The following is a 13573-nucleotide window of genomic DNA, read 5'->3' on the forward strand; positions in this document are numbered from 1 at the left end:
TTCTGAATAATAAGAATAATGATAATAATAGTGCTGGGCTTTCTTGTTCTGCAGTCTGAGTGTCATGGATGATTTCACACCTTTTCTTGTGCATTTTCATGTGTTTTTATGTGCTTTAGCAACCATCATGCATTGTGATACACAGCAGTAATTATCATTGGCCCTGTACCACAAATCAATGCATCCAAATATTTACGACAATGTAGGTCAACGCATCACACAGGTGGAAAACAATGGCTAACCACGTGTACATGTGTTGGTATGTGCTTAAACGCATGTGTGAATGGGACCTAAATGTTTATCTTAAAATAAAAAATTAGACACAATAAATGTAAAACATCTATCAATATGTAAAGTAAAAAATAGTGTCAAAACTTTAAAAAAAATTGACCAAATACACGTACACTTTTCTTATTACATTCTTAACCACTTAAGTCCCCAGCACTGTTTAAAACAATTAGAAGTAATCTGTTGCTGCACAGCTGCATGGGGGTTGGATTGATCATATCCAGACCTCTCATGAAGACAAAACATGATATAAAACAAAAAAATGCAAGTAAATTAATATACAATATATTTTATTGTTTCATTCCCTCCCCAGATTAATCCCCATGTTGCAACAATAAAGTCAGATGATCTGAATTACATTTGCATTCATTGCGTAAGCATCAAATGTTCACAGGAATTAAAGCCATGTCATCTAAATTTTTAGCAATAGCAAACCTGTGAAAAAGTTGCAGTTGCTCTAATTTGTGCCCTTGTCAAACCAATTTAATTTTTTCATAAGGGGATTGTAAAGTCTCATGGTTTTTCACCCTAATGCATTCTACGCATTAAGTTGAAAATCCTTCTATGTTGCAGCTGCCCCAGAGCCCCCCCTTTATCTTACCTGAGCCCATCTGTTCCAGCGACATGCACAAGCCCATGAGCTCCAGCCCCTGTCTCGTGTCCTCATTGGATAGATTCATAGCAGCAGGAGCCATTGGCTCCCACTGCTGTCAATCAAATCCAGTGACACATGAGTCGGGGCCGAGTCCTGCTGTCTGTGTCAATAGACGCAGCAGCGGGACTCGGGAGCTTGCCCGCACGGTGCCCCCTTGGACAGCGGCTCTCCGTGGGGGCACCCAATGAAGAAGAGGGGCCAGAACGCCGGCAGGGCACCCCAGAAGAGGAGGATCGGGGCTGCTCTATGCAAAACCCTTGTACGGAGCAGGTAAGTATAGGCATGTTTGTTATTTTTATTTTTAAAAAATTGAACCTATAAAACCCCTTTACTGTTGCACTAATAATTTATACAAACTTTTTTTCTACCCACATGCACAGCTATGTAGTGTCGAATGGGGAATAAAGTTCCTCTTTTTTCCACCAGTAAAACACATACATTCCCTTTGAGCTTTATTATTATTTTAATCAAGAGACTTTATTGATTATGTTTTGAAGTGAGTATATGGGGATGCACAAATTACAAAAAAAAAGCGTGTTGGGAAAAAATTAAATGAAAATGTTTTTATTTGTAATATTTTAATAATTATTATAAAAAAAAAAACCAAAGAATTAAAAGTATATGTATCCAAATTTGTGACCAAATTAAAGCCCTGTCTGCCCCCCCCCCCCAAAAAAAAATTCGTATAATACGCTAGGGTAGACTACAAAACCTAAAAAATATAATGCATGGAACTAAGACATTGCTGAAACAGAAAAAAACTATCTGGGTCTCAAGAGGATTTATGCAGAAAGGGCCTGAAAATTCACATGGTTAAAGGGACACTTGTTATGCCCTGTACACATGGTCGGATTTTCCGACGGAAAATGTGTGATAGGACCTTGTTGTCGGAAATTCTGACCGTGTGTAGGCTCCATCACACATTTTCCATCAGATTTTCCGACACACAAAGTTTGAGAACAGGATATAAAATTTTCCGACAACAAAATCCGTTGTCGGAAATTCCGATCGTGTGTACACAAATCCGACGGACAAAGTGCCATGCATGCTCAGAATAAATAAAGAGATGAAAGCTATTGGCCACTGCCCCGTTTATAGTCCCGACGTACGTGTTTTACGTCACCGCGTTTAGAACGATCGGATTTTCCGACAACTTTGTGTGACCGTGTGTATGCAAGACAAGTTTGAGCCAACATCCATCAGAAAAAATCCTAGGATTTTGTTGTCGGAATGTCCGAACAAAGTTCGACCGTGTGTACGGGGCATTACACTTTATCCTTGACTAGAACAAAACGAATGTTTTTCTTTGAAATAGCCATTGTCTGACATGCAGGCAGCATAATGATTTCAGAGAACACAATCCCTCCCAGTGAATCTGAATAGGTACTTCACCTCTCAAGAGCTAGGACCCAGCTAAGGAGTCAGGTAAACACCATATGATGATATTGACCTCACCTCCGCTAGATTTGAACGGCCATGATGAGACTATTTAGGAGACATAAACTAGCAGGGTATAACGCTAGCACATGGAACTGGTTTGTTTATATCTTATTAGCCATACATGGTCAAATCTGTCATCATCTATCATCAGCCAGAAGGAACCCAATTCTGTCTCTTTAGACAGAGATTTTTGTGACAGTCACTGTAGGTGCAACTTACATTCAAGCTCTCCTCTAATAAATTTCTGTGCTACCTAATTGTTGCTGGTGAGGTTTAACTGGGTCACATCATCGGGGAAGGTCTAGTAATGTATGACTACAGTATATTTTGTTGCTGTAATACTTTACCTTTTAGACAGAGTAATTCCAAATGTTTAATATTGAGTGACTTCCAATGCCGAAAAAGGCATTTTTAACCAAAACATACTTTTTTTCAATATTTCCTGAAAAAAATAATTGTGAGGCTACCCCACTAACACAGCCCAACCCTCACATACTGTACATGCACTACTTCTCCATCTAGCTACAATTATTGTAAATGTTTTTCTTCTTTGAGCTGAGCTTAAGGAAACATATAAAACCTTGTCCTTTTTGGAATAAAAGAGACCTGAACATTATACAGCTGCTGTACCATAATTGTGTCTGACATCTAGTAGCAAACATAGGAATTTCCTGTTCCCCACAAGAATCCAGCTATGAGAGAAACAACATATACTGTTATTTTAGGGCCAATATCTAATGTCAGCAGGAGTTGGAAGTTTCCATATTCTAAATCGAAATTCTTGGCAAACCATTCTAACTATTCTGAAACTGATTAGGTGGCATGTATAGCAGAGAGAGAGATATAAACCAAAACATAATCCTGTTGGAATACATATACTTGTCATACAATAAGGTATTTTGTTTTGTTCCGTATTAGTCTACTTTATCATGTGCTTTAATGAAGATATATACATATATACTATATTGTCAAAAGTATTGGGATGCTTGCCTTTACATGCACCTGAACTTTATTATTATTATACAGGATTTATATAGCGCCAACAGTTTACGCAGCACTTTACAATATAAAAGGGAGACAATACAGTTATAATACAATAAAATACAAGAGGATTAAGAGGGCCCTGCTCAGAAGAGCTTACAATCTAATAGGGTGGGGCAGATGGTACAAAAGGTTGTAGCTGTGGGGAATGAGCTGGTGGAAGTGGTAGGAGATTAGTTGGAGACGTGATAGGCTTTCCTGAAGAGATGAGTTTTCAGGGATTGCCTGAAGGTAGCAAGAGTAGGGGATAGCCAGATAGACGGCGGTAGCGAGTTCCAGAGGATAGGAAAGACTCTGGAGAAATCCTGGAGATGAGCATGGGAGGAGGAGATGAGAGAGCTTGAAAGCAGGAGGTCTTGAGAAGAGCAGAGAGGTCGATTTAATGGTATCCCAGTCTTAGTCCGTAGGGTACAATATTGAGTTGGCCCACCCTTTGCAACTATAACGGCTTCAACTTTTCTGGGAAGGCTGTCCACAAGGTTTAGGATTGTGTCTATGGGAATGTTTGACCATTCTTCCAGAACCGCATTTGTGAGGTCAGGCACTGATGCTGGACGAGAAGGTCTGGCTAGCAGTCTCCGCTCTAATCCCAAAGGTGTTTTGTGGGGTTGAGGTCAGGACTCTGTGCAGGCCAGTCAAGTTCCTCCACCCCAAACTAGCTTATTCATGTCTTGATGGACATGGATTCCATCTGCCCACAGGTTCTTCATAGAGAAATCCAAATGTCCGTAACATTCGCTGTATACATTATATACTACACTTACTTTTAGTGGCAGCTATTGCTTTGAAACACTGGATGTGTTTGTAAATGACTCGTTATTAATTCTAGCTTTACATTCTCATTCGTATTTGCTGGCATTCATCCTCTGCACTTGCCTTCCGGTAAACTGGCCTGAAAAATCTAAAAAAATATTTACAGATGTGGGTGAATTTGCCTTCATGTCTAAATTTTCTCTGAAACAGAGGAAAATATATTACATAAAAATACCTGTAATGTGGATGGGACACTAGTCTCTGGGCACTTGCATAATCCTCAAACCGTCTTTCAGTATAAATGTCTACAATTAACGAAATAATTTCTCACTTTACAGATTTCTTATCACTAATTAACTTAATAGCATGGGCAAGACAGTCTTTAACATGGCAGAATTCCTAGAGGTTAGAGAAGACAGATTATTAGCAAAGCATAAGCAATGATACCATAAACCAGGAACACGGACACAACTAATCAGCAGTTCTGACCTCTACATGGCTTCTAATTTATATACATACCACACCTCACCGCTTTCCCAATCCAAAACATTGACATTTCCGTAGATATATCAGGTCAGATTTGGAAGCTCTTGGTCCCTGGGCTCAATCTTACAATGGCCAAATTCTTAGGGATAAATGGGCTCATTCACTTGGTGAAGCAGCTGGTGTGATTTTGAGAAGAAAATAAACATATCCTTGAAATATTTTGATTGGCAAAGTCAAAGTGCACTTCAACACTCAAGCCAGTCGGCTGTGGCACATAGGACAATATAAGAGTGGACAACGCATATTATGAGTATAAATGCAACATACAAATACTCATACATATATACATTTGTTTATATAGCTATATACAGTAAAACTGCAGTGCATCTGAGAAATGCATTAAAAAGTCAGCTCGTTCCATGTGTAAATTCTTCACATTATGTGTGACATGGGGATGCACGCAATGAAGTAAACCATTTATGCTGTGCAATTAACAAGGCATCTTCCTTTGGGTTAACCGTTTTAATCCTTTACATGGTGTGGTAGCTAAAATTCCCTTCATATTAATGGGGAATTTGTGTAAACTTGCCCACATCTGAAAAAGTACACATGACACATTACATCAATGTATCTGTAAAATTACAATAGTAATTAGTAGTGTTAGTGGAAGATTTACTTCCTTCGCTATGTCTGTACAATTTACTACTGCTGCAGTCTACAGGTTTTATTATTGGTTATAATTTGCATAGTTTATTATATGATACAAAAATGAAATGGTTAGGTTGCAGACAGCAAATTTGGTTTCTTTTTCTTTTGGGACTCACAAAGAGTTTGTGTGTAAAAGCAGTTATTATAGTTGCAGAACTTACCTGGTAATATGAAAGACAAAGACAGATCTACAGCAGAACTTCAGGCTGGGAAAGGCTGTTTTTATTGCTGTTAATTTCTACCTTTACAAGATTTCCCTTCACTTCTTGCTTGGGGAAAGTGATAGTGGTAGCTCTGTTACGCCACTTATACCTACAGGTAAGGTACTGTGAGGTACTGTGAATATCTCCTAAACTTGCACTGTTTAAGAGCGATTCAGAGTGCATGCAGCCATTGACATTACCGGCGCATGCGCTCTGAAGGTCCTGCATACCACGCCGGACCTTCAGAGCCCGTGCCGTAAAAACGGCAGGTCCCATGCACATGCCACTCATGTAGCCAGAGGCTGCGAACCTGGAAGAAAGACCAGGGGAAGATGTAAGCCCTCTCAGCTGTGACAGCGCGGCGCTGGAAGGCTTCGTTTTAAGGTAAGTCTTGCATAATGTGCTAGTATGCAATGCATACTAGCTCATTATGACATTGCTTTGCAGGTAATTTTTTTTTCTCCAACTGCCATTTACTAATTACTACTGCTTTAAAATACTCTATTGACAATTGCAGCTGGAACAGGTATTGCAAAAGGGGGATTTCCCCTCAGTTCCAGTTAGGCTAACAATTGTCACACTTTAGACAAACATCAGAGAAACCCACAATAGTGTAATCCCCTTTATTAAAAATAATTTAAAACATACAAAGTGTGCACTTACATAAAAGGTGTCTACTATCAGCACTAGAAAACTCTCCTCGCTGTGTGCTCAGAACGCTTCTCTTTGTCCCACTTCCTTACTGACCATGGGTGTGTGTTCAGCAGAAGTGGCGTAAAAAATGTGAAGCCCTGCCTGTAATAATATTATTTTATAGCACAAAAAGATTTATGTAAAGTTTTATGCGGATACAGCCTTGATGTATGGTTGCATTTAGTAGTTTGTCATTCACAATTAACTGAGCTTTGTTTATTCTTTTAACTGCAGCACAAGATCTAAGCCCTTTCTCAGATCCACGACCATTTGATCGTTCCTTCTCTACTTTGCCATCTCTCTCAGAGACAAGATTCTCAGATGCTCGAGTGCACTATCCTGGAGCCATGTCTTCTGCATTTTCCTACACGGCTTCTCCCTCAACAACTGGAATAGGAGGCATTAGTGTGACAGGTATGCCTACCACAACACGTTTCCATCCCACATACCTTCCTCCACCATATCCTGGTTCATCTCAAAACCAAAGTGGACCATTCCAAGCCAATGCATCTCCTTATCATTTATACTATGGCACATCTTCTGGATCATACCATTTCTCCATGGTTGCTGGAGAACGTTCTCCTTCACGAATGCTTTCTTCTTGCACTAGTGTGGCAGCTGGAAATAACTTGATGAATCACAACCTGGCCAACCAGAGTGATGGAGTGGATGCAGATGGAAGCCATAGTAATTCTCCCACAACTTTGGGCAGCAGCGGGAGAATGGATGAGCCTGTCTGGAGACCATACTAAGTATAGCAAAAAAAATATCAAGACATCTGAAGTTACTGGAATGTGCAAAGCAGATGCAATTATAATCACTTGATGGTACATACTGTATTATAAGAGAGATATAAATGTATTAAGAACTATCACTGTATGTGTAGTTTTTTAGATTTATAGTGTAGCAATCTTAGTACTTATGTAAGCATTATCATCTCAAACGAAAACCACATCACTCGACAAAGTTTAGGGATATGATCAGAGTTGCAATACTCGCTTGTTCTGTTGCCCACTTTGCTCTGTTGCAGAGCTATCATTGCCCAAAGAATCTTCTGTATCTGGATGCCTCATCCCCCTCTAGGCTCTCTGGTTCCTCCTCGACTTTTTCTTCACTACTGGACACAGTATTGATGTAGTACCTGGTGGAAGCAACCACAATGCTCAGCTGGGGACCAGGCATCCAACATAATCAGCAGTGTATTAGATACTGAAGACTCAGTGGTTGTGGAAAGTGAAGATAGGCAGTGCAGGCACTGCATTGATATTTTTAGGGGGAAAGTAACATTTCAAGCAGTTCAAGTGAAGCCTAATACTACATCTACTCTTAAAACTGTCTCCTCTCCCCTCCTAACACCTATACTTACTAACCTGTGTAAGAAAAAAGACTGCTCCAGTCATGTGATCATTTTCCCCTGTATGAGCAACACCGTTGCAGGAGGAGTAAGGATCGCTGACAATGGATGGGCTATTCAAGTCCATGGGTGACATCACCACTCCAGGCTTCCAGGCTTTTCTAGGCTTTTTTACTGCTTTTGTTGCTGTATGTTGACATATCAGGAATTTATTCATGCAGATTTATACGCACACAGGTCAGTGTCTGGCGTTTGACTCCCACCACCCACTGGAACACAAACTAGAGGTTATTAGATGTCTGTAATATTGGACTAAAATGGTAACAACAAAAACTAAATTAACTAAAAACAAAAAACAGACATCTCAGGATGACGTTTGAGCTACCTAGACTGGGCTTTTAATGAAATATCCAGAAGGGCAAGTAAAAACACAGGACCATCAAAAAGAGGGAAGATTCAGAACACACAGTGTAATATAGTCATCCTGTATGTAGCTGAAGTATCAGAGAAACTCAGGAAGATTCTTGGGAAATATTACACCCCTGTGTCTTCCAAGCCCATAACACTGTGAAACAGAAGTCTGTGCATCTGAAAGACCCAGCTCCTCACCCCAAGCAAAGTAACTTGGTAAATGCAATTCAGTGGAAGGGATAAAGAAGGGATGTGTGCACTATGAAGACAAAACAACTCAACAAATTAATGGCCCATCATAGGTGAGCAAATTCTACAAGTCAAGACATAGCGGTTTTCCTGCACTTTAAGGAAAACGGACATTCTTTTGAGGACAGTGTGATGCCAATTTTGGACAGAGAGGACATCTAATTTGAAGGTAGCATGAAAGAGTCCATCTATGTCAAACTGGAACAGCCATCCCTGAATAGAACTAAGGGCATTTGACATAATAGGCTTGATTTATTAAAGGCAAATACTGTAGGCTGTTTAAATACAAGGAAAAAAAATTAGCAAAGCTTTGGGGGGAAAAAAGTAAACAGTCCATTTGCCCTTAGTAAATTTTCCACAGTTTGTCTCCCCACATATAATGCCATCTGTATCCCAGAGCTTCAACAACAATTCACACCTTCAGTCATGTTAATATAAAGACCAAAACCTATGCAGACTTCCTGATACCAAGGATGGAATTATGTAACTAGAACCTACAACCTTCACATGTTTATGTAACTAGATCCTACAACCTTCACACCTCCCACCCTGCTCTTGGTCAATGAACATCTGCCTTGACACATTCTATGGTCAAGGCAGATGATGATAATTGCTGGCACTCATTAAAACTGCAGAAATGGTTAGTATAAACTATGAAACATCTTCAACATTACAAAACAAGTCCAATTGAATTTTATTAACTACCACCAGCTATACCGTGACCTGGATAAATGAGATTCCTCATAGGCATTATACTAGGAAGTAATGCCTTTAGCAAATCATGCTTATCATGCAGTGGAGAAAGGATTGGTGTGCTTAAGCATTTTACCTGCAGAGGGAAGCACAGAAAGGACCCTTTAGCTACGTGATAGTGTTCCTTCATAGTCTAACAAGCAAGCAGGTAACATAGGAAGGGGAACATTTGGACACATGAACAGAGATCACAAGTTTCCAGACTCCAGATGTGCTATGGTAGAAGTGTGTGAATTACAAGACTGGCTGAACAAAATTACAAGGATTTTGGCAGCTAATTATATCAACAGCGCACTTTACTGAACACCCTTGTCCCTGTCAAGTACTTACAAAGGAAACTATGACAAATACAATTCTTATCAATACAATCAATTCTTAGAATCCTGTTTTTAAAATATTAGTCACGCTCAGTATTATGAAATCTATGTTAAAAAAGGGCAGTATTGTGTGGCCATATCTCCCATTCTTAGCAGTAAATAAAGATTACATACAAGAAAAATTAAATGCTTTATTTCATGAAAGTTGGTTACAATATATATTTTTATTCTTGATTTATTATTTGCATTAATAGCGTTTTTTTTGGGGGAAGAAAATTATGTAATTTTTTTGAAACAAGGGGCCATAAAATCTTGTCCAATGTAAAAATAATTTATTTGTAACTGACATTATTGAAACTCTAAACAATCTTGTGTTAGCCTTTTATACCTTAGCAGGTAAAATCCAGCCAAAACAAAAATTTCAGTTTTGGGTAGATGCTGGTGAGTTGAATCATCAATAATTTATTGTATCTTGAGGTCTGCTACAATAAGATCTCTATATTGATACTGAGGCTGATTTACTTAGGAAGTGCACAATGTTCTCTCAATAAATTATATGAATATTTACTTTGATTGTTCAATTATGCGAATAGCAAATTCCTGTTCTCTTGTATTGTTTGAACATTATTGGATAATTTAAGTCAATATTCACACAATTTATTGAGTGAACATTCTCATCCCCTTTAGTAAATCAATCACTTTGCCCCACCTTTGCAGTTGGATTTTTTTTTTTTTCAACAGAATGGAAAAATTCCAGATGGATACCATTCCTTATCTGTGTTATATCCACAGCAGGGGAGCTGAGAAATCTAGCATGGAAATCTTGTTGCCCCAGTTTTTGAGTGATTCACAAAGCAGGTGGTTGACCAGTTTGCTTTGAGCCTTTAAAGTGGGAGTCCGGCGACCAATCTTTTTTTTATTTTTTTAGGTCATTGAGACACTTTGCTAATCCCAAAATAATACTCACAGTTTGGATGTAATATTTTCGCCTCTGTCTGTTTTCGTACTGAAGAATAACTTTAAAAATGTGATGCTGGCTGTTTCCATCTTGCTTGTGGGCATGTGAAGCCCACAAGCATTGATTTCCTGGATGCGGTTCATTCACAGCTTGTTCACAAGCATGATCATTGTTCCCGCACTGAATCTTGGGAAGCCTGACACTAAGCTCCCAGGAGACAGTGCGGCGCCGGGGAAAGGCAATAAACACGCCTACTCCCATGGGAGGAGAGACAGGAAGTGCCACAATAAAGTACAATATAAAGGTAATTACAGCGATAAAAAATTTTTTCGTGCGGCATTTGAACATCTATGCAATTAACTGAAGGGGGTAAGATTAAGTTAAAAATTTGAATGGAACACCATGCAAAAAAGTTGAAGAAATTACCGTATCTGTGTTGAACATTAAAAACATTCTCATTTCAACTGAGTTTTTACTAGTAGGTGTGAGAAAATGAATTAAGCAAAACAGACACTTCCTCCTATTTTTATACAAGATATTCTAATTATCAATGCACTTGTGGTCTAGTTCAAATAAATTGTATAAATCAAGTATTTCTCTGTCAATACACTGTATTAAATCTATTGAATTTTTTCTATTTGTACTATACTGTAGGTATTATTGAGCTTGATACAAGCCTGTGTGACTTACTTTATTTCAAAGTAATTCTAAAATGTTTTTCTTAAGAATTATATTAATATTATTTGCTTTGCACTATTTCTGCTTATTTTGTATATGCATTATTTTAAAGAAATGGAATGGATATTTTTTAATTTATGCATTTGTATATATACTGTATATATATATATATATATATATGAAATACTATTTTTCAAATTTATTTCATATTGCTTCGTAAAATGCAGGGACAATCATATGCATTATATATTTACAAGCCGTTTATTTATTTGGTGTGTTAAAATTATTACCTTGCATTTATCAAATGTTGTTAAGAACGAGTAAATAAATATGATTTATTGGTGTTTCATTGCAAATTGAGTATAACATTTATAATACCCATCAAAAATGTTTGTGTCATATAAAAGAGGAACTGTATTTCTGCACAAATGAATAAAGCATTAGGGGCTGGACTGCTTTATGCAAATTGCAGATTACAATTGACACATTACAGTGGCAGATGATACCAAAGCTTTGGTGACACAGCACATCGAACCCCCCCCCCCCCCCCAATGCTTACTTTGTGTCAACATAAGGTTACTCTTCAAAAGTTCTTTTCAGTCAAATGTAAAATAATGCCTTCAGATATAGAGAGCCTACCCTCTTAATGCTTCAGGTATTTATCAAGAAACAGCTGTTCATCCCATTCCCACTTGTTAACCTGGTGATTTGGGAACCTCTTTTCTGTACCTGTTTGCAATGTGGGAAAAGCATTCCAAAACACACCAACTGGAGTCTCAATACACACTCACCAGTCATACATAAACCTGCTTTGGACTTTTAAATCTGACTGGTGATACATCAACTAGAAGGAGAGGGATTTACAAAGAACAAGCTTCAGGAAGTAGACTCAAGCCATATGAAAGGAGCTAGCACTTTGAATTCTGCCCACATTGTATTACAGATTAAGGAAAAATGAGAAGGATTTCTGACTTTAACACATTTGTAGGGTTTCCTTGAAGGCATTAGTGATATCACTATGCATAGACGTTCTCCTTCATTTCTCTAGTGCCCTTATTTCAAGTAGTAATTATTGATAAAATATGTTCTAAAACAATTATGTGTGCCATAAAAGCACAATTACCACAGTTTAATTACTCTTTCCTCTGCACCTATTTCATTTAGTTCATATACTGCCTGTCTAACTACAAACTGTGGAGATACTTTGACTTTGTACATTAACTGCCTATATTTTAGTTCAATGCTTGCTTTATTGTTTCGGTTTAATGGGCTGAATGCATCCGGGTTTTTAGATGATTTTAATGACACCAGATACCAACATAAGTAGAGACAAAGACATGTATGTTTACCAATGCACATACAAACATTCATCAACTATCATAATTATTGGCCTCTTTTTACTTTATATGCTTGGTCCACCACATGCCAAGGACAAGAGAAAAAAATTCAAACCTACGCCCTTAAATACTTTTTTTTTTCCCTAGCTTTCCATTCCCTCTGAAGTCTTGGGAGCTGGTGACCTAAATAAGAATCTTTTTTTTTTTTTTTTTTTTTTTTTTTACTTTAATGCAGATTGAATGAATGATTTACTCCTATTTTGGGATCTCAAAAAGGTTGTGGTTTCCAAAAATTAAAAAAAGATCAACACCTATGGACAAAGATGTTGGTTCTCAATAACACCCAGTAAAATATTCTATGGATCCAGGAACCATTTTGGGGATCTCAAAATTCCTAAGTATTTCCCTGTGGTACATACCGCATGCATCACAGGTATCGTCAGCTTTTTCAAACGATTAGAGTGGTGTATCCGTAAAGTCAGAATGTGAAAGTAGTGCCATTAAATGATCATTGAAGTCGTTGGGCTGGTCAAACAGTATTATACAACAGGTTTTACCATATTATACAATACAATTATTTTATCTGTATCTACTGTATTTATTAGGAACTTTTCTATAAAATAGAAAAAAAAAACTAGAATGCACAGAGTGTCTTTAAACTAATATCAGGGTACAAAGAATCAACAGGAAATATTGATAATGTAAATTTCTTTATGTCGAGACAAGTTTTGTCTCAGCTTTGAAACAAAATGTACATATTGATTGTTAATTATTAAATGATTAAATAAATGTAAAAAGGCATTGTACGTGAAATAAATGTGATGTTAAAATCAATGCATTTGCATCATTTCTTACGATAATGTCATCATGCTCAGAAAAGGTTGCATGTAAAATTAAAAAATGAATATATAGAATAAATATAAAAGTAAATAAAAACAAGGCCAGATGTGTTGTTTTTAGTTCAATATCTCCATTCTTCTGCACTGTCCCTTGGTTCTCTTGCCTCCAAAAATTTACTGAGTTTGGAATATGAATGCCTAAAGAAAGATAAGCTTAACCACTTCAGGCCCAGGAGATTTTACCCCCTTAATGTCCAGGTCATTTTTTGCGATACGGCACTGTGTTACTTTAACTGACAGTTGTGTGGTCGTGCGACTTTGTACCCAAACAAAATTTATGTCCTTTTTTTCCCACAAATAGAACTTTCTTTTGGTGGTATTTGATCACCTCTGCAGTTTTTATTTTTTGC

At 37.7% G+C, this 13573-nt stretch overlaps 1 protein-coding gene across 1 annotated transcript in view; it reads left to right on the plus strand.

The window, feature by feature from the left end:
- Nucleotides 1-13158, plus strand: part of RUNX3 (RUNX family transcription factor 3) — a 216350-nt gene extending 203192 nt beyond the window's left edge. The window contains exon 7 of the mRNA XM_073615466.1: nt 6502-13158. Within this exon, the coding sequence (XP_073471567.1) occupies nt 6502-7019 (518 nt within the window). The 3' untranslated portion in view covers nt 7020-13158. The remainder of the gene's footprint in view (nt 1-6501) is intronic.
- The last annotated feature ends 415 nt before the right edge of the window (nt 13159-13573 follow it).

The sequence above is a fragment of the Aquarana catesbeiana genome, linkage group LG02 (genome assembly GCF_042186555.1).
Source record: "Aquarana catesbeiana isolate 2022-GZ linkage group LG02, ASM4218655v1, whole genome shotgun sequence".
Classification (NCBI taxonomy): Eukaryota; Metazoa; Chordata; class Amphibia; order Anura; family Ranidae; genus Aquarana; species Aquarana catesbeiana.